Source organism: Bufo bufo, chromosome 2 (genome assembly GCF_905171765.1).
Source record: "Bufo bufo chromosome 2, aBufBuf1.1, whole genome shotgun sequence".
In the NCBI taxonomy this organism is placed as follows: Eukaryota; Metazoa; Chordata; class Amphibia; order Anura; family Bufonidae; genus Bufo; species Bufo bufo.
This window is the reverse complement of record NC_053390.1, coordinates 123,158,363-123,184,840: the sequence shown is the minus strand read 5'-3', so window position 1 is coordinate 123,184,840 and position 26,478 is coordinate 123,158,363. Positions and strand designations below refer to the sequence as shown.

General features: G+C 40.5%; 1 protein-coding gene across 2 annotated transcripts in view; it reads right to left on the bottom strand.

Annotated features, from left to right (window-relative positions):
- The window catches only part of ATG10 (autophagy related 10), a 220,616-nt gene that overhangs the window by 129,420 nt on the left and 64,718 nt on the right, over positions 1-26,478 (bottom strand). For both annotated transcript variants that reach the window (XM_040421505.1, XM_040421506.1), the window contains exon 3: positions 23,243-23,353. In XM_040421505.1, coding sequence (XP_040277439.1) covers positions 23,243-23,353 — 111 coding nt within the window. The remainder of the gene's footprint in view (positions 1-23,242; positions 23,354-26,478) is intronic.

Below are 26,478 nucleotides of genomic sequence, written 5' to 3'. Positions count from 1 at the left end.
TGGTAAACAGAGGTAAAATATAAAATTGAGAAGTACAATACAATCCAGACTCCAGTCTGAGTCCAGTGTAAGATATACATTTTCCTTCTGCCTTTCCTCCCATGAAAAAGTCACATAGAATGACTCACAGTCTCCAGGGGGGAAGAAATATAACAGTAGAAATCTTTACAATCCAAAACTGATGTAGGGAAATGTATTTTCCTGCATTTTCAAGAAAGTAAATCAGACACTCCAGGATATATTGTGCGGTCTCTCCAGTTAACATTTTTTGATCGTTTGGATTTGGCATTTGAATACTGTCATGTTACCTGTAACATTGTAGTTTGTAATTATGCAGCTGTTTGTATTGTAGCAGTACCATGAAAATCCCGAGCATACGCTGGATACACAGGAACAAATATTAGCCTGTATCCACGACCACTATAAGGCCCCTTTCACACGGGCGAGTATTCCGCGCGTGAGTTGAACGCATTGCACCCGCACTGAATCCGGACCCATTCATTTCTATGGGGCTGTGCACATGAGCGGTGATTTTCACGCATCACTTATGCGTTGCGTGAAAATCGCAGCATGCTCTATATTCTGCGTTTTTCACGCAACGCAGGCCCCATAGAAGTGAATGGGGCCACGTGAAAATCGCAAGCAAGTGCGGATGCGGTGCGATTTTCACGCATGGTTGCTAGGTGACGATCAGGCTAGGGACCCGATCTGTATTATTTTCCCTTATAACATGGTTATAAGGGAAAATAATAGCATTCTGAATACAGAATGCAAAGTAAAATAGTGATGGAGGGGTTAAAAATAAAAAAATATTAACTCACCGAGTCCACTTGATCGCATAGTTGCGGATCTCTGTCTTCTTCTGTAATGTTGAGCTGCCGGCTAAGGACCTGTGATGACGTCACATCACATGATCCAATCACATGGTCCCTCCCCATGGTGATGAACCATGTGATTGGACCATGTGATGAGCACAGTGACGTCATCAAAAGTCCTATTCCTGTGCACAGCAAAGAAGAAGACAGAAGAGATGCCGGGCTGCACGATCAAGTGGATTAAGGAGAGTTAAATTATTTTTTAACCCCTCCAGCCCTATTGTACTATGCATTCTGTATTAAGAATGCTATTATTTTCCCTTATAACCATGTTATAAGTGAAAATAATACAATCTACAGAATACCTAACCCAAACCCGAACTTCTGTGAAGAAGTTCGGGTTTGGGTAGGTACCAAACATGCCGATTTTTCTCACGCGCATGCAAAACGCATTACAATGTTTTGCACTCGCGCAGAAAAATCGCGCATGTTCCCGCAACGCACCTTTTCCCACAACGCCCGTGTGAAACTAGCCTAAAGCATAACCACCTCGCAGCAATTTTCACAAACATGCACATGGCAAAGTAGACAGAGCCACACAGACTCAATAGACGTCCCACTGTTTGCTGCTGTATTTGAGTGGTACTACAGTATATTCTTGCCTCAATGTTTCTTTCTAGAGGAGATGCATGTATCATACAGAATGCATTGGAACATGTAAGATTCCATATGAGTCAGTGGTATAAGTTCATAGATGTCTATGGCTGCCGGCACGGATGCGAAGGGTCAAAGGGTACTACATAGGACACTCATCTATTATGTATCTTCTTATAGTATAACTGCTACCTCTGCGCCCTCTACAGCTATGACCCTGAAGTAATGCTGCAATAAACCACCACCTAAGATCCCATGCTCATGGCCGTTTTACGGAAAGTTTTCTATGGAATTCCCATTAAGGAGTGTGGGGGCTCTACCGCGCCTACGAATGCTTGCGATTTCATATGGAGCTTTCATTTCTGTGGGATTCCAACAGGAATTTAACAGAAAACCATTTTCCCCTAGATCCCAGCACATACAGCTCCCATGCACTATGCAGCCTCCAAGCACGTGGCTTTACTGTGTAAATAAGCCCTTAGGCCCCTTTCACACAAACGATACAAATTGGCTCTGGATGCGTTCATGGTGCATTCAGTGAAACTCGCACCATTTTGCAAGCAAGTTCAGTCAGTTTAGTCTGCGATTGCGTTCAGTTCAGTTTTTTCGTCGAGAGTGCAATGCGTTTTGATGCTTTTTTCACACACGTGAAAAAAAAAACTGAAGGTTGCTTCCGGATGCAATGTGTTTTTCACTGAAGCCCTATTCATTTCTATGGGGCCAGGGCTGCGTGAAAAACGCAGGATAAAGAACATGCTGCGTTTTTCACGCAACGCAGAACTGATGTGTGCAAAAAAAGCTCATGTACACAGACCCATTGAAATGAATGGGTGAGGATTCAGTGCGGGTGCTATGCATTCACGTCACGCATTGCACCCATGGCTCATGTGAACTGGCTCATGTGAAAGGGGCCTTAGGGGCCCAATGCACGGGCAACATCAACATTCATCTTGAATGGGTCCGTGATCTGTCCGCACTGTAAAAAACAGAACATGTTCAAGTGAATGGGTCTGCATCCGTGATGCGGGGTGCACACGGCCAGGCCAGGCTCGAGGACCCACCGCATGCGAGCCGCAATACAGCCATGGACGGGCAACAGCCGCGTGCATGAGCCCTTAGGCTACCTTCACACTTGTATTGTTAATTCCGGTATTGAGATCTGGCAGAGGATCTCAATACTGTGATTAAACTGATCCGTTTTGATTTTGCACATCAGGATGCGTCCATTCCATTAGGATGCGATTGTGTGTAATTAAAATGGAAACAAAAAACCTAAAAAAAACTGATGCGTCACGATTGACTTACGTTTTTTTTAAGCACCGTCTCTTTTTTTTTTTTTTTTTGACCGGACCCAAAACTGCAGCTCGCAGAGGTTTTTTGTCCGGTCACAAAATGGAATGCTGCCAGAATGGAAGACATTGTGATGCATCATGAACAGATCTCTTTCTATTCAGAATGCATTAGAACCAAACGGAAACATTTCTATTCGGTATCGAGATCCTCTGCCGGATCTCCATACCGGAAAACAACAATGCAAGTGTGAAACAGGCCTTAGAGGTTAAGCTGCTACAATGTCCAGACATGAGAGAGATAAAACAATAATCAAACACGGGTGAACTCATGGTGAACTAAAAAATGCATCCGGAAACAACAGCAATTCACATTAAACCACGTGCCTTGTTTGCTGCATGTTTTTTTGGCCACAACGTGTATGGGTGCCCTCAGCGTCTCAGGAATCTAATGGCAGTTTCATTCTAGCGTTAAAATCTTCCGTCAGGCTGTTCTGGCAGAGGAACAGCCTTCAAGAGCTCATTGTATTGGGTATAGCCAGATACTACCTTTTCCAACCAGAACCCATTGACTATAAAGGAACCTGGCAGGGATTAGGCCTGTTTCCGCCATTAGTGCCAGAATTCAGCCACATTAATACTGCTGCTTACAGTGGTGTTTATTCAGCTGAATATCGGCACTAATGCCGAAAACAAGCCAGATCCCCACCAGGTCCCATTAAAGTCAATGGGGCCTGGCGGTGCTCCCGCATCTTCTGGCTATGCCAGATACAATGATTTTAGCGCTAGTGCGTGTACTAACTCTCTACAATCTTCCTAAGCTGAAATATTTACGTAAGTGTTCAGGCAATAAACAGCAGACACCCAGGACTAATGTATGCTATCGATGATAACGTCGATCGCATATGTTTAACCCCTTAAATGCTGTGATCCTCCAGGCCATGTACCAGTTCCCCCTAGCGAGGATCAGGGGAGCAGCAGCCTCAGTCCTCCTGAGTGACATGAGGCTGCCAAACATTAGTTCCTATAGAGCCTGCCTGTGACACAGCTCCATAGAAACATAGTGTAAGTCTTATGAACTCCAATGCTAATGCATTGGAGTCTATGAGAAAAGCAATCTAATGATTGCTTGCTATAGTTCCCTAGGGGAACTTTTAAAAAGTGTAAATAAAAATGTTTTTTAAAATATTAAACAAAATAAAAAATATAAAAATCTAAATCAACCCCCTTCCCCCAAAATAAAAATACATAAATAATTTAAAAAAATGAACATAGTGGGCATTGCCACATTCAAAATCGCCATATTAAAATATAAAAATATTTATCCCATATGGCAAATCGGGAAAAGAAGACAAAATGGCTGATTCACTGTTTTCTGGTTAGTTCACCTCCCACAAAAAAAATTGAACAAAAATTGATCAAAAAGTCATACACACCCCAGCCCTGCAAAAAATTAGCCCTCTCACAGCTCCAAACACATAAAAAGAATAGTTATGGGGGTCAGAATATGGCAATGCAGAGAAAAAAAATAGTTTTTTCCAAAGTTTTAAATTTTTTCAGTAAATTAAAAAAATAATGAAAATATACATATGTGATATCATTGTAATCGTACTGAGCTGGAGAATAAAAGTAACAGGTTTGTTTTTACCACATAGGAAACAGTATAAAACAGACCCATAAAACTGTAGTGGACTGGTGTTTTTTTTTTTTTTTTTTGAATTATTTTTCCTGCTTCCCACCACATTGTATGCAACTGTAAATGGTGCCATTAGAAAGTTCATCTTGTGCCGCAAAAAAACAAACAAAAAAACTGTCATATGGCTATGTGAATGAAAAAATAAAAAAAAAGTTATGGCTTTGGGAGGGCTGTGAGTAAAAAACAAAAATGCAAAAACAGAAAATCCCCCTGCCTTGAAAGGGTTAAGCAGCCCTGGTATAGTAGAGAGAAATGGATACAACACATAGAAATTACATTCGATCTATAATTGACCATCAATATCAGATCGTGGATGTTCAACAACCAGCACCTCCGCCAATTGGCTTTTCGGGAGTGGCTTTGGCACTGGAATTAGGCACCAGAACTACACAGCTGTGGAGAGATCATCAATATAAAAAGCCCCCCTTTAAATTATTTGATCAATCTATTTTCCCTGCTCATCCATATCAATACAAGAATAACGAGCCCGAAAACAGACAAGGTCTTGGCCTGGACATGTTGTCCGCAGCGGACAGAACATTCTGTAATAATTCATCTTCTGTTTTCATGCATCCATCCTGGACATCATCATGGATTCATCCTCTGAGGGCTGCTTGTATAGTCATTACCCCATCTCATTCAGTAGAAAAGAAAACAATTTCAGATTGAACATTACGGCAAGGTACTGATGAAGAAACATGACTCATGGCCTCATATCTCTATTGATTGACTGTCACTAGCGAGCACTGCTCGTGTCTCACTGCAAGTTAATCTAAGAAACATCAATAGAAAATGTGAAAGTAACAGATATATGTCTGCAGTTTTACATCAGGTTATGCTCTGCTGCGCCTGCTACAAACATGTCCTGTCCAGAAGTAAGGCAATAAGTCATTATTCGGCGTATGATGGGTTATATTAGCTTACCATGTGCATCAGTATTGTGGATAATGGTTTCCATCAAAATCTGGGATGTACAATATTGAATAAGGATTTACCCTTCACAAAGTCCTGATGTTTCGCATCAACAGTTCATGTAGCCATTTATACTTTGCATCAGTAATTTACATGTAACATTATAAAGTTGGGCATTTAACCATTTGTGGGCCGTCCACTGACGATACACATCCGAGCGGCCAGCATTTAAAGGGGTTGTCTCACTTCAGCAGATGGCATTTATCATGTAGACAAAGTTACTACAAGGTACTTACTAATGTATTGTGATTGTCCATATTGCTTCCTTTACTGACTGGATTCATTTGTCCATCACATTATACACTGCTCGTATACAGGGGTCACAGCCGTTTGCTGCAGCACACATACAAGGTGTCTCTGTGCGCTTTTACGGTCCAGGCCACCAGAGGCTAGCGCCTTTTACTATAGTTACATAGTTAATATGGTTGAAAAAAGACAAACGTCCATCAAGTTCAACCAAGGGATAGGTGGGGACGCGAATCCCATAAGCATTAATGTTTTTTACTTGTAAGAATTCACCTAAACCCTTTTTGAAACTGTCCACTGTTCCTGCTGTGACCACGTCCTGAGGAAGTCTATTCCACAGATTCACCGTTCTTACAGTAAAGAAGCTTTGACGCTTCTGGAGACTGAATTTTTTCTTCTTCAGTCGGAGGCAGTGCCCCTCGTCTTTTGAGCACATTTTACATGGAACAGCTTTTTGCCGTATTTTTTGTATGGCCCATTTATATATTTGTATAGGTTAATCATGAACCCCCCCCCCCCCCCCCTTAGACGTCTCTTCTCAAGACTAAATACATTTAATTATTTTAATCTTTCTTCATAACTAAGACCCTCCAGGCCCCTTATCATTTTAGTCGCTTTCTTCTGTACTTTTCCAGCTGCAGTTCATCCTTTCTATGGACTGGTGCCCAGAACTGGACTGCGTATTCCAGATGAGGCCGCACCAACGCTTTGTAAAGTGGTAGTGTTACATCCCTGTCCCATGAGTCCATGCCTCGGTTAATGCATGACAATATCCTGGTGGTCTTAGAAGCAGCTGATTGACATTGTATGCTGTAATTCAATCTACCATCCACAAGGACAAATCCTTCTCTATAAGTGACTCTCCCAGTGTTACATCTCCTAGGATATATGAAGCACAGAGATAATTACTACCAAGATGCATAACTTTACATTTGTCCACATTGAACCTCATTTGCCAAGTTGATGCCCAATCACTCAGAGTGTTCAAGTCATCTTGTAGTTTATGGACATCTTCCATAGACTGTACAGTTCTACATAGCTTAGTGTCATCTGCAAAAATAGATATGGTGCTATTAATCCCGTACTCTATATCATTAATAAATTAAATAATAAAAGGGCCCAGCACTGAACCTTGGGGTACACCACTTATAACCTGGGACCAATCATTGACCACAACTCTCTGGACACGGTCCTTCAGCCAGCTTTCAATCCAATTACAAACTATACTTTCCAAGCCAATAGACCTTACTTTACTTATTAACTCCTTAAGGACCGGAATCATTTTCACCTTGAGGACCAGGCCATTTTTTGCAAATCTGACCAGTGTCACTTTAAAACGCTTTGACTTATCCAGGCCATTCTGAGATAGTTTTTTCGTCACATATTGTACTTCATGAGACTGGTAAAAATGGAGTAAAAAAAAAAACATTTTTATTTATGAAAGAGAATACAAAATTTACCAAAAATTTTGAAAAATTAGCAAATTTTTAAGTTTCAATTTCTCTACTTCTATAATACATAGTAATACCTACAAAAATAGTTATTACTTTACATTCCCCATATGTCTACTTCATGTTTGAATCATTTTGGGAATGATATTTTATTTTTTGGGGATGTTACAAGTTTAGAAGCAAATCTTGAAAATCTTGGAAATTTTCAAAAACCCACTTTTTAAAGGACCAGTTCAAGTCTGAAGTCACTTTGTGAGGCTTACATAATAGAAACCACCCAAAAATGACCCCATTCTAGAAACTACACCCCTCAAGGTATTCAAAACTGATTTTACAAACGTCGTTAACCCTTTAGGTGTTCCACAAGAATTAATGGAAAATAGAGATACAATTTCAAAATTTCACTTTTTTGGCAGATTTTCCATTTTAATAAAAAAAAATTCCAGTTACAAAGCAAGGGTTAACAGCCAAACAAAACTCAATATTTATGGCCCTGATTCTGTAGTTTACAGAAACACCCCATATGTGGTCGTAAACTGCTGTACGGGCACACGGCAGGGCACAGAACGAAACGAATGCCATATGGGTTTTTGGAAGGCAGATTTTGCTGGACTGGTTTTTTGACACCATGCCCCATTTGAAGCCCCCCTGATGCACCCCTAGAGTAGAAACGCCAAAAAAAGTGACCCCATTTTTGAAACTACAGGATAGGGTGGCAGTTTTGTTGGTACTAGTTTAGGGTACATATGATTTTTAGCTGCTCTATATTACACTTTGTGAGGCAAGGTAACAAGAAATAGCTGTTTTGGCATGTTTTTGTTTTTTTTGTTATTTACAACATTCATCTGACAGGTTAAATCATGTGGTATTTTTATAGAGCAGGTTGTCACGGACGCGGAGATACCTAATATGTATTCAATTTTTTTATTTATGTAAGTTTTACACAATGATTTCATTTTTGAAACAAAGTTTTAGTGTCTCCATAGTCTGAGAGCCATAGTTTCTTCAGTTTTTGGGCGATTATCTTGAATAGGGTATGATTTTTGCAGGATGAGATGACGGTTTGATTGGCACTACTTTGGGGTGCGTATGACTTTTTGATCGCTTGCTATTACACTTTTGTGATGTAAGGTGACAAAAAATGACTTTTTTTACACCTTTTTTTTTTTACGGTGTTCACCTAAGGGGTTAGGTCATGTGATATTTTTATAGAGCAGGTTATTACGGACGCGGTGATACCTAATATGTATACTTTTTTTTATTTACTTAAGTTTTACACAATAACAGCTTTTTTAAAACAAAAGAAATACGTTTTAGTGTCTCCATATTCTGAGACATAGTTTTTTTATTTTTTGGGCGATTGTCTTAGGTAGGGGCTCATTTTTTGCGGGATGAGGTGACAGATTGGTACTATTTTGGTGGGCATACTCCTTTTTGATCGGTTGCTGTTTTTTTTTTATTTAGCACAGTTTTTATTTTTTACGGTGTTCATCTGAGGGGTTAGGTCATGTGATATGTTTACAGAGCCGGTCGATACGGATGTGGTGATACCTAATATGTCAACTTTCATTTTTTCCCCTCTATTTTTTACCAATTTTTTTTTACTTTATTTGGGGGAAATGGTGTTTTTGTTTTGTTTTTTTACTTGAAACTAAATTTTTTGGGGGGAAAATAATTTTTTCCACATTTTTTTTCACTTTATTTTTTGTCCCACTTTGGGACTTTAACTTTTGGGGGTCTAATCCCCTTTACAAGGCATTCTAATACTTCTGTATTGGAATGCATTGGCTGTATGAGTAATACAGTGTGTATTACTCATACAGCTTCCTGCCTGTGAGATCCAGAGGGCTGAATCTCACAGGCTCTTCACCGGAAGGCAGCGCAGATGCCTCTGAAAGGCATTGCGCTGCCTTCCATGCCATCAGGTCCCCATTACAGCCGCACGGAGACCCGATAGCACCTCCGACCGCCTGCCGCAACTCCCGTAAACGCCGCAAACCGGAGGTCTGAATTGACCTGCGGTTTGCGGCGATCGTCGATACGATGATTTGAGCAGGCACCTTGTTCCAATCACCGCCCGGCGGTGATCGGAACTACACATGACGTACCGGTACGTCATGTATCCTTAAGTACCAAGAGTGTCCCCAAGAGTTTAAGCGTTTATGAGGGACAGTATCAAAAGCCTTTGCAAAATCCAGAAACACTACATCCACAACCGCCCCTCTGTCCAGGCTACTACTCACCTCCTCATAAAAACAAATCAGTTTAGTCTGACAACTTCTGTCCTTGGTAAACCCATGCTGGTTATCACTTATAATATTATTTATAGTCACATACTCCTGTATATAGTCCCTTAAGATTCCTTCAAACATTTTTCCCAAAACAGAAGTTAAACTAACTGGTCTATAATTACCTGTGGTGGACCTTGATCCTTTTTTGAATATGGGCACCATGTTTGCCTTGCGCCAATCACTTGGCACTGTACCAGTCCCTAGAGAATCCTTAAAAATTATAAACAGGGGCACAGCAATGACTGAACAGAGCTCTTTAAGCACTCTTGGGTGTAATCCATCTGGACCCGGAGTTTTGTTCACATTTACCCTATTTAACTTCTCTTGGACCATATCTACAGTTAGCCAATTGAGTATAATCACTGGATCTACTAACAGCCCTGGCGCCAAAGATATCAGCTCCTTTCTCATCTTTTGTATATACAGAGCTAAAAAAACCTATTTAAGAACTCTGCCTTTTTCTTATCTTCAGTGACTATACACCCCCCCTTATCATTATTTAGGGGACTACCTGCTCAGACATAGGTTTTTTAGCACATATATATTTAAAAAACTTTTGGGGATTTGTTTTGCTTTTTTTGCTACCTGCTGTTCATTTTGTATCTGCTAATTTTATCTCCTTTTTGCAGATTTGAATCATCAAACGCTACAGCTGACCCCTCAGATTTGTATTTTTTAAATGCCCTCTTTTTGTCTTTTATTGCCCTTTTTACAGTAGCTGTAAGCCATGGGGGGGTATAATTTTAGCCGTTTATACTGGTTACCTAAAGGGATACATTTTTTTGTGCAATTACTCAATGTGGATTTGAAGCTCTCCCATTTATCCTCAGTATTATTATGTGACAGTAGCTGCTCCCAGTCTATGCCCTGAAATGCTGCCCTCAACCCAGGGAAATTAGTCTTTTTAAAATTTTGTGTCTTTGCTCTGCCTGAGTTTGCTTTTTATAGTTTAGGGGGAATATAATTACATTGTGGTCACTATTACCTAGTGTTTCCCGAACAGTAACATTACCAACAAGCTCTGCATCATTAGAGATTACCAGATCCAACAGAGCATCGCCCCTAGTGGGAGCTTCTACAAACTGTCCCATAACGTGGTCCTGCAGCAAGTTGAGGAATTTTCTCCCCTTTGCAGTTGAGGCAGAACCATGACCCCAGTGAATGTCTGGGAAGTTAAAATCTCCCATTATGACCACTGTACCAGCCTGTGCCGCCCGCTCTATTTGGTTACACAGTTGCGTTTCTATATCCTCTGTGATCCTAGGGGGTCTATAGATTACACCAAGTATTATTTTTTCAGTGTTTATATCCCTTTGAACTTCCACCCATAAGGTTTCAACATCCTGTCTTTCCACTACTGCTGGATTGCAGGGTGGTTGTAACCATGGAAACGAGCAGTGTATAATGTGATGGAAAAATTAATCAAGCCAGCAAAGGAGGTACCTAGGTGGAAAGGTGGCTCAGTGCTGAACTCCTTCTTTTCCTGCATTTTCGTACATACGCCACTACGCACTAGTGAGTGCAAAGGGATTATTCCAGTTTCCTCTGCAGTCAATGGAAACTGTATAAATTCCTATGCACTGAGCTCCCCTAGTGGTGGCTGCAGACAGACAGTTTTGTAGTGCATTATGTCAAGCGAAGCAGTGATGTAAAGCAATATGGGGGAGATTTATCATTGTATTTATGTTAGTTGTCTGGTTTAAATACATTGAGAAATATGGGGCCAGATTTATCATTAGCTCAAGTCAGAATAATGGAGTGAAAAAGTAAAAAAAAATTGCGCAATCGCTAAAACTGCGCAAAAATTTGTGACTTTTTTCTGCTCTGCACTATGCTCACCAGTTTTCTGAAAGTGAGCGTGTTTTCTTATGTAAATTAATCTCTAGACAGATTTACTATTGCGACTATTTAAAAAGTCGCAAAAAAGTCGCAAAAAAATGCGCAATTTCACTCCAGTGAGGACCATGCTTATCTTATGAGACTTTTTAATAGAACATGCGACATTTTGTAAAGACGTGCGACTTTTTTAAAGCTGCTTACTGACGGATAAACTGCTACCGTCAAACCACATTTATTACAGTCTTAAAGGGCCGATCATAAATCTGACTTGGATAAAACTGACTTTAGCCATATGTGAAAGTAGAGTGAGCTGTCAGAGTAATGATAAATCTGGCCCATGGTTTTCAGACTGAGTGCCATATTTTTAACCCCTTAAGGACACATGATGTACCGGTACGTCATGTGTTGTTCCGATCACTGCCGCCCAGCCGGCGGTGATCGGAACAAGGTGCCTGCTCAAATCATTGAGCAGGCACCTCGGCTAAATGTGCGGGGGGTCCTTTGACCCCCCTTGTCGGCGATCGCAGCAAACCGCAGGTCAATTCAGACCTGCGGTTTGCTGCGCTTTCTGCAGTTTCTGATCCCCGCGGTCCCTGACCACGGGGATCAGAAACTTTAAAATGCCCAAAATATAGATTTTCACTCCCCCTGCACCCCTGAGTGATTTTATGGCGGCAGGTGGTGCAGGGAGGGGGGGTTGCGGGCGGTGCGGGAGGCGGGCGGTGCGGCAGGCAGGATTGCGATCCCCCGCCCGCCTCCTCTTGAATATTCATTGGTGTCCAGTGGTTATACCAGAGTGTCAGCACATTGCTGACACTCTGGTATAAACGGCTGACATCTGTGCTGTGATGTCAGCCGTTTAACCCTTTCCATACCGCGGTCCGTACGGACGCTGTATGGAAAAGGTTAACAGTCCGGGAGCTCCCTCCCTCACCCATCGGGGGGCTGCTGTGCCTTTGCAGCCCCCAGACAGAATGGGGTCACAGAGGGAGGGAGCCCCCCTCCTTACTCTTCCCAGTCTGCTCAGTTGTGGCCACAACTGAGCAGACGGGGAAGGTTCCCATGGCAACAGGACGCCTTCTCAGGCATCCTGCTGTCCATGGTGCTGAACAGATCTGTGCTAAAGGCATAGATCTGTTCAGACAAAGTGTAAGTAAAATACAGTACAATACACTATATAGTGTACTGTACTGTATTATACAGACATCAGACCCACTGGATCTTCAAGAACCAAGTGGGTCTGGGTCAAAAAAATTTAAAAAAAGAAAAGTAAAAAAAAAAAAAAAAAAACATTTATCACTGAATAAAAATTAAAAAAATAAAATACACTACACATATTAGGTATCGCCGCATCCATAACGACCTGATCTATAAAACGCTCATGTTACTTTCCCTGCACGGTGAACGCCATAAAAAAAAATATATAAAAAACTATGAGGAAATTGAAATTTTGCCCACCTTACTTCCCAAAAAAGGTAATAATAGTGATAAAAAAAGTCGCATGTACGCCAAAATAGTACCAAACCGTCATCTCATCCCGCAAAAATCATACCCTACCCAAGATAATCGCCCAAAAACTGAAAAAACTATGGCTCTTAATCTATGGAAACACTAAAACATGATTTTTTTTGTTTCAAAAATGAAATCATTGTGTAAAACTTACATAAATAAAAAAATTGTAAACATATTAGGTATCGCCGCTTACGTATCGACCGGCTCTATAAAAATATCACATACCCTAACCCCTCAGGTGACCACCGTAAAAAAATAAAAATAAAAACCGTGTAAAAAAGCCATTTTTTGTCATCTTACGTCACAAAAAGTGTAATAGCAAGCGATCAAACAGTCACCCCAAAATAGTGCCAATCAAACCGTCATCTCATCCCACAAAAAATGAGACCCTACCTAAGATAATCGCCCAAAAACTGAAAAAACTATGGCTCTCAAACTATGGAGACACTAAAACATGATTTTTTTGGTTTAAAAAATGAAATCATTGTGTAAAACTTACATAAATAAAAAAATTGGAAACATATTAGGTATCGCCGTATCCGTGACAACCTGCTCTATAAAAATACCACATGATCTAACCTGTCAGATGAATGTTGTAAATAACAAAAAATAAAAACGGTGCCAAAAAAGCTATTTCTCGTTACCTTGCCTCACAAAAAGTGTAATATAGAGCAACCAAAAATCATATGTACCCTAAACTAGTACCAACAAAACTGCCACCGTATCCCGTAGTTTCTAAAATGGGGTCACTTTTATGGAGTTTCTACTCTAGGGGTGCATCAGGGGGGCTTCAAATGGGACATGGTGTCAAAAAAACCAGTCCAGCAAAATCTGGCTTCCAAAAACCATACGGCGCACCTTTCCCTCTACACCCTACTGTGTGCCCGTACAGTAGTTTACAGCCACATACGGGGTGTTTCTGAAAACTACAGAATCGGGGCAATAAATATAGCATTTTGTTTGGCTGTTAACCCTTGCTTTGTTACTGGAAAAAATGGATTAAAATGGAAAATTTGCCCAAAAATCTAAATTCTGAAATTTTATCACCAATTGCCATTAACTCTTGTGGAACACCTAAAGGGTTAACGACGTTTGTAAAATCAGTTTTGAATACCTTGAGGGGTGTAGTTTCTAGAATGGGCATTTTTGGGTGGTTTCTATTATGTGAGCCTCACAAAGTGCTTCTAAACTTCTAAGCCTTGTAACATCCCCCAAAAATAAATATCATTCCCAAATTGATCCAAACATGAAGTAGACATATGGGAATGTAAAATAATAACTATTTTTGTAGGTATTACTATGTATTATAGAAGTAGAAAATTGAAACTTGGAAATTTGCAATTTTTTAAAATTTTTGGTAAATTTGGTATTTTTTTATAAATACTTTTTACTTCATTTTACCAGTGTCATGAAGTACAATATGTGACGAAAAAACAATCTCAGAATGGCCTGGATAAGTCAGTGTTTTAAAGTTATCACCACTTAAAGTGACACTGGTCAGATTTGCAAAAAATGGCCTGGTCCTTAAGGTGAAATAAGGCTGTGTCCCTAAGGGGTTAAATCACTTGTTCCCCTTTTCCGACATCAAATAAGTCAGATTAGGTGGGTGAGGCTGAGAGTGGCTTTTTTATTTACTTTTCTTTTTAATTAAAATTTAAGGCTACATGCACACGACCTGTGTTTTGCGGTCCGCAAATTTCAGATCCGCCAAAAAAACGGATGACATCCGTATACCATCCTTTTTTTGCGGATCCATTGTAACAATGCCTAAAACGGACAAGAATAGGACATGTTCTATTTTTTTTGCGGGGATACGGAACGGACATAATGATGCGGACATTTTATGCGGACCCATTGAAATTAATGTGTCCACATCCTATCCGCAAAAAAAAACGGAACGGACGTTGCCTGTTAGTGTGTCACGCATGCATACTGGGAAACTGGATTGGACAGAGGAGCCCATACTAAGTTTTGCTATGGGAGCCTATGAGACATGTGTATGCCCCTGGGGCAAGAAATAGCTTAATAATTAATAATATTAATAAATTTAAAGCAATCATATGGGGTCAAAGACAAAGGTTTTGGTAAATGAAAGCTGCTCTCTGCTAAGGCTGGTTTACATGTTCAGGTTTTAGATTTAATTTTCGAAGTCCAATGCAGGAGTGGATAAAAAAAAAAATAGAAGACTCATTTATTCCTTTATAGTGTACATGTCCTTAGTTTATGATCCATTCCTGACTTTGGCATCAGAAACTGCATTGAAAAATCTAAACATATAAACCAAGCCGTACAAGCTAAAAGGGAAAACGCAGGAATATTGAACTGCTTGCAGCTTCTCTTGCATAATATATGGTATCTTTCACTAGGAAAGTCGATATATTCAGATAACAATCAAGGGAATGTTCATACGTGGCAGATTTGTTGCAGAAATTTCTGCAACTGTAAATCTGCTCCATATATCTGAATAGTGTTGTATCTGCAGCTTGTACAGTGCATTCAGAAAGTCTTCAGACCCTCACACCTATTTCACATTTTGTTATGTTGAAGACTTGTGCTAAAATAAAGTTCAACTTTTTTTCTCATCATTCTGCTCTCAATACTCCATAATGAGAAAGTGAAAACAAAATTTTAGATATATTTGCTAATTTATTAAAAAGGAAAAATTAAGATATTGAAATGACATAAATGTTCACACTCTTTACTCAGGACTTAGGCCTCATGCCCACGAACGTAAGGGCTCCGTGCCCATATTGCAGACCGCAAACGGTGGGTTTAAAAAATCATGTTCTTTCTAAATAATGTCCAATCAACTGAATTTACCACAGGTGGACTCTAATCAAGGTATAGAACATCTCAAAGATAATCACGAGAAATGGGAGCCACCCCTAAGTTAAATTTTAAGGGTCATAGCAAAGAGTCTGAATACTTATGTTCATGTGAAATTTTAGCTTTTTCTTATTAATACATTTATAAACAGTTCTAAAATTCTGTTTTCACTTTCTTATTATAGGGATATTGAGTGCAGAATGATTGGGAAAACTAGATTTTCTCTTACTTTAGCACAAGGCCGCAACATAACTACATGTGAAAAAAGTTAATTGGTCTGAAGACTTTTTGAATGCACTGTATATGGATTTTTGCAAGTCCTATTCAGATAAATGGGGTAGGGGCATATATTTTAGCAAAAATTCTGCAGTGTGAAAATATTGTACATTTAAGGGGTATTCACATCTTGGACATTTGGAGTATATCACTAGGATATGCCCCCAAAGTCTTATAGATGCGGGTCCCACTTCTGGGACCAACCGTCACGGATGAGGTAAAGGAGTAAACACCACACCGACAACCGGGGGGGGGGGGGGGGGGAAGGGAAAAGCCACTAGGCCTCAACGCTAGGGAAGGGAAAGGGTCACCAAATAAAGAACCCTACTCCTGGCCCTGACTCCTAACCGTATGGGCACCCCTTGAAGGTAGAAATGTCCATACACAGAAACCTGGAAGAGCTGGAGACCCTAAGGAGCCCTAAAGATATTGGCAGGGCTGAGACAACCTGTTCATTCCAAGATGAAGGAACAAGAGTCTCCCTGAGGCCTAGTAACCACAACCAAGGGGAAAAGACAAAATACAAAACAAGCGAGACACTTCGCTTCTGTTGTAGAAGGATGAGCAGGAACTCGGGGAGAACCACACTTCAGCTCTTTCCAAAACCAAATGAAGCAATCTACCGCATAGTCAGAAGGGTGGGGTCAGACTAGAAGTGAAGGGGTAGAAGTGATGACCACAGAGCAACAGCTGAGACAAGGGAAGTGGTCATTAACCCTCTCAACACTGAATCAAGAGAAATCAAGGAGGCTGTTAGATTCCTCCACGCTCAACCAGTCTCCTTGATCTCCCGACATCAGTCCCCTGAGGGACCGTGACACATCTATACTTAGACTGGAGCTTACAAAGTGCCGGTGGATGCACTGCACATGAATGGCTGTCCTCTATTCATTTTTTTGTGGCTTACGGAAATAGCTCGGCTATTTTTGGCAGTCCCATAAAAATAAATGGAGGACGGCCTCACAAGCGTGGTGTGTCTTCCGGTAATTTGCAGGCTCCATTCTAAACAGAGGTCCCAGAGGTCAGACCCACACCTATCCAAGCGATATGCCCCCAATGTCCAAGATGGTAATACCCCTTTAATTGTAAGAAAAGTAATGTTTATCAGTCCAGTAATATATCAAATTCAGCAAAAGTTTTTTTTTTTTTTTTTTTTTTTTTAAATGGACTATCTTTATTGTATGTATCATTGGTTTACTAACAAATATAGAACTTCTAGGCAAGATAATGGAGATAATGTGGCGGAGGTGCAACACCACAGTAAATCTGTAGAGAAGGGAGAAGTAAGGCACTGTTTCTGGGAAAAATAAGACCCCTTTTCCCAAAAAATCCTGTAGGCCCTTTAAGGACTCACACAATTTGGACCTTAAAGGGGCATTCTGGTTATATGAAGTTATCCCCTCTCCACAGGAGAGGGGATATCTGTTAGATTAGTGAAGGTCCTACAGCTGCTCCAGAAGTAATTGGTACTACATAGGGAATGCTAGTAGTTGCTAAAACTGTCATGTCAGAAGCGACAGGTGCTCTTTAACCCCTTCACGACATGTGACGTACTATTACGTCACATGTCGGGTCTTTAAAGAGGTGCGACACTGCGGTCACACATCAGACATCTGGGCTTATGTCCGTGACACAAGTCAGTTTTATTGCATAGTCAACATCGGAAAAACAAAACCCAAAACAAAACTGTGGCATAATTGATTTTTTTTTCCAACTTGGAATGTTTTCCAGCTTCCGACTATGTCCTATGTAATATAAAAGGGTGCTATTAGAAAGTACAACTTGTCCCGCAAAAAACAAATCCTCATATGGCTATGTTTACAGAAAAATAAAAAAAGCTACAGCTCCAAGAAGACGGAGTTAAAAAACGAAAAGCAAAGAGGGAAAATTGCTCCTTTAGCAAGGGATTAAGGTCTTTAACCACTTCCAGACCAGGCCATTTATCTCCTTCCTGACTAAGGGTCCATTCACACGTCCGCAATTTCGTTCCGCATTGTAATAATGCCTATCCTTGTCCGCGAACTAGAAAAAAATAGGACATGCACTATTTTTTTTGCGGGGCAACGGAACGGACATACTTATGTGGACAGCACACTGTGTGCTGTCTGCGATTTTTGAGGACCCATTGAAATGAATAGGTCCGCATCCTATCCGCAAAAAATACGAAACGGACACGGAAACAAACAACGTTCGTGTGCATGTAGCCTAAGCCTCATTTTGAAAATCTGACATGTGTCACTTTGTGTGGTAATAACTTTGGAACACTTACTTATCCACACCATTTTTTCTTGACACATTGTACATTATGTTAATGGTAAATTTTAGTTGATATGTTTTACCTTTATTTATAAAAAAAAAATCCCAAAGTTACAGAAAATTTCTCTGCTTTTAAGCCAGATAGCGATACCTCATAAAATAGTTAACATTCACCATATGTCTACTTTATGTTGGCATCATTTTAGTTATGGTATTTTATTTTTTTAGGACATTAGAAGGTTTAGAATTTTAGAAGCAATATTTGAAATTTTAAAGAAAAATTCCAAAATCAACTTTTTTATAGACCAGATCAGTTCTGAAGTCACTTTGAGGAGCTGACATAAAAACTACCCATAAATTACCCCATTTTAGAAACTACAAACTATTGAAAACTGATTTTAGAAATGTTAACCCTACAGGAATTAAATCAAAATGGAAAAAAATTACATAAACACCCCACATAGTCATAAACTGCTGTATGGGCACACGGCAGCGCTCAGAAGGCAAGGAACACCATATTGTTTTTGGAGGGCAGATTTTGCTGGAATGGTCTTTGGGCACCATTCATTGCATTTGTAGAGACCCTGAGGTACCCCTACAGTGACCACATTTTGGAAACTACACTACATAAAGAATTTTTAAGGGGTGTTTCACAGAATTTATAACACTTGGCTGTGAAAATGAAAAATTTGTATTTTTTTTACAAGAAAATGGTGCTTTAGGCCCGAACTTTCTCTTTCACAAGTGATAACACGAGAGTATCACCCCACAATTTGCCACTCATTTTCTCTTGAGTACATTAATACCCAATTTGTGGTTGTAATCTGCTGTTTGGGGATACGACATGGCTCAGAAGGGAAGGAGCGACATTTTGATTTTCTAACATAGGATTTGCTGAAATGTTTTTTAAATTTTTGGTTGATTGAGCAGTGTGAGGGCTTATTTTTTGCACCAAAAGCTATAGTTTTCATTGGCACCATTTTGGGGTATATTTGGTTTTCTCAATTTTTGGGAGGTGAGGTGGGCAAAAATTTAAATTCTGTCAGTGTTTTTTTTTTAATGAGGTTCACCATGTGGTAGATATGATAATTTTATTCTGCAGATTGATATGATCATGGCGACACCTAATTTATATAGGTTTTTTTTCAGGTTTTACCACTTTTGCATAATAAAACCCCATTTATTAAAAATTTTATATTTTGCATCGCCATATACTAACATCCATAACATTTTTATTATTTTGCCAATGTAGATGTCTGTGGGCTTGTCTTTTGCAGGACAGACTGTACTTTTTCTGGATACCATTTTTGAATACATAATGTCACGGGTAAGGAAGGTAGAGAGGAAGTGCACCCCCTTAACTGCCACCCTCAACCCTGTCCCTGCCTACTTGCACCACCCGCCCTAGGTGACGCGGCGCAACTGAGCGACGGTCCCTGACCTACGTAAGTGCAGAGTAGAGCGAACAGAGACAGAGAGGAACAGACAGCCAAGGCAGAAGGCGGTACACGAGACTTAGGCAAACAGATAGACAGGAAGGTTGATAAGACAAAAGTACCCAATGATGGGAAAGGCAATGGCAGGTCAACTAGCAGAGGTCGGTCCGGGAGGTCACGTCAATACAAGGGATGAGGCAGGAGACAAAATCCAAGAACGAACCGAGGTCAAATCCGAGAGATAGCATAAGTACCAAGGGAGCGGGCAAAAGCGAGGTCAGGAATTGAACTAGGTCAATACCAGAAGTCAAGTAGGATGCTAATAATAATAGTACACACAGCCCTAGAGACGAAATCACAGGCAACCTGTGGCCAGCAGGTTGCCTGTTTAAATAATGGAGAAGAGGTATCATGTGACGTGGCCAGCGTCACATGATCCTTCCTCCCTGACTGTAGCCGAGCGCCCAGCTCGGCGCTCAGCCCCACCAGGTTCCTAAGGCGACGAGGAACGCCGACCGCTCCTGCAGGAGGAGTGCGGCCGGACGTACCGCGTCCCCCGTCACCATGGCGACGGAGATGCCGGGAACCAGGAGGCGCAGCAAGGAGATCGGGGAACATCGAAAGCGCAGGGGGACAGAAGCCCGCCGCCTGCCTCTCGTGACACACAGGACTTTTTAATGACTCAATATTTTTTTGGGAGGAGAGGTGACAAAAAAGCTGTTTTGGTGTAATTTTTATTTTATTTTTTTATGGTGTTTACTTGATGGGGTAGATCACTTGCTGTCTATACAAGTTTTAAAAAATAAGAGCATTTTTGGAAAAAAAATAAATCATGTTTTTGTGTTGCCAGTTTCTTAGAGCCTCTTTTTTACAGCTTTGGTCTTGTGTGGGGGCTTGTTTTTTGTGGGATGAGGTGACATTTTCATTGGTACCATTTTGGGGTACACACGACTTTTTGATCGCTTGATATTATATTTATTGGTAAGGGAGGTGACTAAAAAATAGCTGTTTTGGCATAATTTTTTGTTTTCCTGATGGAATAGTTCATGTGATAGTTGTATAGAGCTGGTCGTTACAGATGTAGTAATACCAAATATGTCTTTTGTTATTTTTTTTCTATTTTTAAATGACTAAATTTGGGGAAAGAGTGCTTTATTTACATGTAAAACTTTTTTTATTTTTATAAAACAAATTTTTAATTTTTATTTTTTTATTTCATACTTTGTGTCCCCATAAGGTCATACAAGACCTCTGGGGAACATTTAACATCACTAGTTCTTTTACTATTGATTTCACCTGTAACTGGGGCTAACATAGGAGGTGCACAGCCGTTCCATTCATTTCTATGGTAGTTCCGGACTCTGCTATCTCCGGAACTCCATAGAAATGAATGGAGCGGCTGTGCGCATGCCCAACCATTCGCTCCATTCAAAGCCTTTAGATTCCATGGTCACAATTGACCATGGCACCTAAGGTATTGACCATGGCACCTAAGGGGTTATACTGTTGAGATTGGCGCTAGCTTTGACCCCGGTATGTAACAGCTGACATCTGCTGCTGATGGTACAGGCTTCACTTCTGAGCCTGTACTATCAGTGCTTTACGGCACAGAGTGGGAAGGTGCTAAGTAGCAAGGCAAGAGCTAAAAGAATTTAAATATTTTTGTGAATTCAGTAAATACATATCTAAGATATAAATAATAGTAAATCATACATGAACAGAATCTAGTTGCCAAGTCGGCTGTGTGCTCTCATTTTTTCTAATAAAGGTAATAGCGCAGCACAGTCCTGATGCCAGCTCTTTACATTTGCTAATGGAGCACTTACTCTTGGCTGCACAGCCATTCTTTTATGTTCAGTCCCAGCTAGTGAAACAGTTTGTTAGCAATCCATAACTAACCTATTCTACTGACACAGATAATCAGCTCTGTAAGGTCATGACGCTACAAAATGCGGATGAAGAAAAATATTTTCAGGAGGTCAGAAAAGTCAGCATTTTAAGCTCTCCCTCCAGCTCGCTTGTAAATATGCTTTGATTTACTTATTGTTGTCACTGTCAATCAAACATATTCTTTTGGGGAATGTAACAGAATTGTAGGAGAGATCAAAGTCAGAGTCAGGGGAAGATCATTGCCTCCAATCTCAGAGGACAAAACCGAAGAGTAGGGAGGGAGAGGACAGCTCAGCTTCTAAGTAACATGAACACAACACAACGCAGAGGAGCACAAGATACAAGCAATTAAGGGCATTTCTAAAAACGATTAGAAAAAAAAGTGCAGATATCAAGCAAGGTTTCCACGTACAGTATGACTCCCATAAAAGCACCCCAGAGCCAAAGATCACTACAGATCTAAAGGAGGGCTCCTCAGGACAATTAAACTGCATAAATGCTTCATATTTCATAATTTTTTGGTTCGAGATTTTCGAAATGCCTGAAAACCAGAAGCTTGAAACTAACAAGTCAATTATATTGAGAATAAGTACAAATAAGATGCTGGATTACAAAGACTAGAGGTCCCCCAAAGGCCATAAGATCCTCCTCAGGACATGATACACAGGAGGAGTGCTGCAGTACTAGCCACAGAAACCCATACAGATAAACAGATGGGCCTGCGTAACAATGGAGTGGACAAGGCACTCACTCTTTTCAGAGGTTGGACCCCTCCACCAATCAGATATAGACATATACCTTAAAGGGGTTGTGCAGGTTAAAAACTAAATAGTAAAAGACCTGGTAATATATTAAAATAATAAAAATAAATTATACTCGCCTTTCTGAACCAACTCTGTTTCAGCACCACTGCTCCAATTCTCCAGGTTTGGCTTTATTTTCATGACTGAAACAATGATTACCCATATATTGCATTAGACCTCAGTAGTCTCGTGCAATGTCCCCCTGAGGTCAGTTATTATCTGGAGCGGTCACATGTGGGCACATCATTACTGCAGCCAAAAGCGTGATGTCATTGATGCAGTGGCGGGGAGGATCAAAATGGTGGGGCCGGAGTGGAGGGGATTTGGAACGGTGAGTACAACTCATCTTTCTTTGCTTATACAAATAAGCTGAAATACCAGACACCGGGTCATTGGACAAGAGTGCCACTATTTCTGGAAAAACAAAAGATCCTTTTTTTTATAGCTCTGGAAAAAGTGTGGTTTTCTTCTCACTGAAGTTACCTTTTTGTTCTTATAGACATTATATGAGTCTGTGCCACAGGGACTTCACGTGCCACTATAAAGCCTTCTGTACATTGATCTTAGGTGAACATTACAATAAGGCCTCCTTCACATGACCGTATCTGTTTTGCAGCCCATAAATCGCAGATCTACAAATTACAATTGCGGTCCGCGTGCATCCCACATGTTCTATCATTTGCGGCATGGCCATACGGATGACATCTGTGTTCTGTCCGCATTGTTTGCGGCCCTATAGAAATAAATAGCTCTGAATTCGATCCCCAAAAAAATGTGGATCAGCTGCGTACAGAAAATACGATCGTGTGCATGAGGCCTTAGTGTCCAGCAGCTCTAAGGTCTCTTCTGCCCACCCTATGACTGCCTTTTGGAGCAATGGAAGGGACAACCGTTAGAAGGACTTTTCATGCTCCGAGCTATAGTTGACATTTATTCCTCTTTGTGAGGGTGAAGAAAGTCATAGTTGTATAATATCTAATACTGGCTTACCTCCGAAATTGTGGATGTGTTCTCATCTTCCTGCTCATGTGTCTTCCCATGATCTGAATCAATAGCTCTTGTTTGGTAGCAGATCTTACTCAGATATCCTTCCTCACATCCCTGCATACAAAAGACCAATAATGTGGATCACAAATATTCTGTCATCATGGTCATCCACGATTATCTGCTGCCGTGCACATATTTTATGTAACATACAGATCAATACTTATAGAAAAGAAAACAGTTCCATGTAAAATAAGTCATCTTAGGTCATATGTGCTATACAGGCTGTCCATTTGGTAGCCCTGGGCCATCCCTGTTTGGATGACTCCCTTCTTTTAATGGGAGGTAGGAGACTGTGCAGGGATTCCCACTCCACAGGTCGTACAACCTCAGCATACAGTGGTGTGGAGAATGAACCCAATGATCACAGAATGGAGATGAAGGAGCAGCAAACAAGTATCATGTTCTCTGGTGCCGGCTGTTTAGGAGGGGTGGCAGAAGTAACCAGGACTAGAAGGAGGCCACATTTAAATATTTGCTCTGGGTCCCTATTTTCTTTATACACATCTAATATTAGTATAGATTTCACCCAATCATGCTGATTAACTTACTGCCATTATAGCCTTGCTGTAAAATGACCCAACATGAAGACTATGAAGTATATATCCTTCATAGGGCACCTTATCAAAGAGAGGCGGCTTCTACTATGAGCATCAAGGAGATCGAACAAATACATTCAGTAAAAGGTTTAAATGACAAATTATAAAAAAAAAAAAAAAAAAAAAAAAAAAAAAGAGTGGACAATAAGCAACATGATGGGTGGATAATATCACAGAAGTCATTGAGAAGCATGAAAACTTGAATAGAAGACTGGCTATAAGACTTTTATTATATGGCTGCCATGATTAAAGAAAAAACTTGAGTGATACATAACATAATACTTTAGGTGCCTTAGACTTTCCTTCTTCAGTAGAAGGGATGTGCAGTAACCAGGTATGGCCACTAGACAGCGTAACAGCTGTGGTTCTTCGTTGCCTGGTTCCAGCACACAGCAGCATCTGAAAATAGCCGTTCGGTGGTGTCCAGAGGTGGACCCCTGCCAATATCATATTGATGACCTATCCTGGAGGATAGGTCCTCAATACTATGGAAAAACTATTTAAGAATATTAAAAAGGCACCCCGAAGTTCTGTGACCTATATTAATGTCTGCAGAAACTCTCAAAAAAAGCTTAAAAAAATGACAGAGGGGAGAGGAGGGGGAAATATATCCCAAATACAACAAAACTACATTCTAATCCACAAATAATTTTGAAAGGATTGCTCTAACAACGTACAGTAAAGGGCAAAGTCTGGGAGAAGCAAATCACAGTAAACATTTATTTCATCAGTATAAGGTTTAAATCAAATTGCTATATGCAAAAGTATCACAAGTAAGTCATTGATTTATTGTAAACTTTTATTGGAAGAGAACATTCATAATATACAGATCAGACATATACAAGATAAAGCAGTATATAAAAGGATGCAGTAACGGTTTCATTGCGAAAAAGAGATTTCTTCACTATTGAATTTAAACAATAAAATTAAGGAAAATATAAAACGAAAAAGATACCGGTAATATTATTTACTTAAATAAAGGTCATAAAACCACACAAGATAAAAACTGCAAAACATCTTTATGCCTGGAGCCAATATGTTTCCAAACAGCTTAAGAAATCAAAACACTAGAAATCCAATAAAACTGCACGGTTCACCAGTCCACGTAATTCTTATACCCTGTGCAGCATTGCCTGGCTAAATACATCAGTTAAGAGGGGCTAGTCGGAATTGAGAAAGGGCTTAGTGTGGAGTAAAAAAAAAAAAAAAAAAAAAACTAGCTATACCTCCCATTCGATGCTTATATAGCCCTTTTTCTATGATATTTCCCTGCTGGACAACCCCTTTAATGTTCCCCATTAAAAGGGATATTCTAACACTTGCGGCAGAGTGATCCGGCAAGCAGTTCAGTCGCCGGAACTGGCAAAACGTATGCCAACTGATGGCATTTGTAAGACTGATCAGGATCCTGATCAGTCTTAAAAATGCCTGATCAGTCAGAAAAATGCATTGAAATGCCGGATCAGTCTTTCCGGTGTCATCTGGCAAAACGGTTCTGGCATTTATTTTTTTCGGTCTGCGCATGCACACAACGGAAGGGCGGATCCGGCATTTCGGTATTTTGAATGCCGGATCCGGCACTAATACATTCCTATGGAAAAGAATGCTGGATCCGGCATTCAGGCAAGTCTTCAGTTTTTTCGCCGGGGATAAAACCGTAGCATGCTACGGTCTTATCTTTTGCCTGATCAGTCAAAAAGACTGAACTGAAGACATCCTTATGCATCCTGAACAGAATGCTCTCCATTCAGAATGCATGGGGATATAACTGATCAGTTCTTTTCCGGCATTGAGCCCTTTTGACGGAATTCAGTGCCGGAAAAGAAAAACGCTAGTGTGAAAGTACCCTAATCTAGTACATAGATTACAGTTGAAGAGCTGTCCAGTACATGTAGTGTAGGTAAAAGGCATCCCAGCACATGTAGTAAGGTAGAGAGAAGATCACCATATGTAATACAGGTAGAGAGAAGTGCAGTACAGGTACTAGTACAGGTACAGAGCAGTCCAGTACATGTAGTAAGGTAGTAAGTGGATCAGTAAATGTTATACAGGTAGAAAAACGCAAGAACAGGGAAGTACATATAGTACAGGTAAAGAGCCGCCCACTACATGCACAGATAGACAGCAGTCAGTATATGTAAATATCGAGCAATCCAGTGAATGTAGTACAGGTAATGGGCAGCACATGTGCATGCAGTACGGGTTAGAGTTCAGTCCAGTACATGTAGTACAGGTACAGAGCAGTCCAGTACATGTAGTACAGGTACAGAGCAGTCCAGTACATGTAGTACAGGTACAGAGCAGTCCAGTACATGTAGTACAGGTACAGAGCAGTCCAGTACATGTAGTACAGGTACAGAGCAGTCCAGTACATGTAGTACAGGTACAGAGCAGTCCAGTACATGTAGTACAGGTACAGAGCAGTCCAGTACATGTAGTACAGGTACAGAGCAGTCCAGTACATGTAGTACAGGTACAGAGCAGTCCAGTACATGTAGTACAGGTACAGAGCAGTCCAGTACATGTAGTACAGGTACAGAGCAGTCCAGTACATGTAGTACAGGTACAGAGCAGTCCAGTACA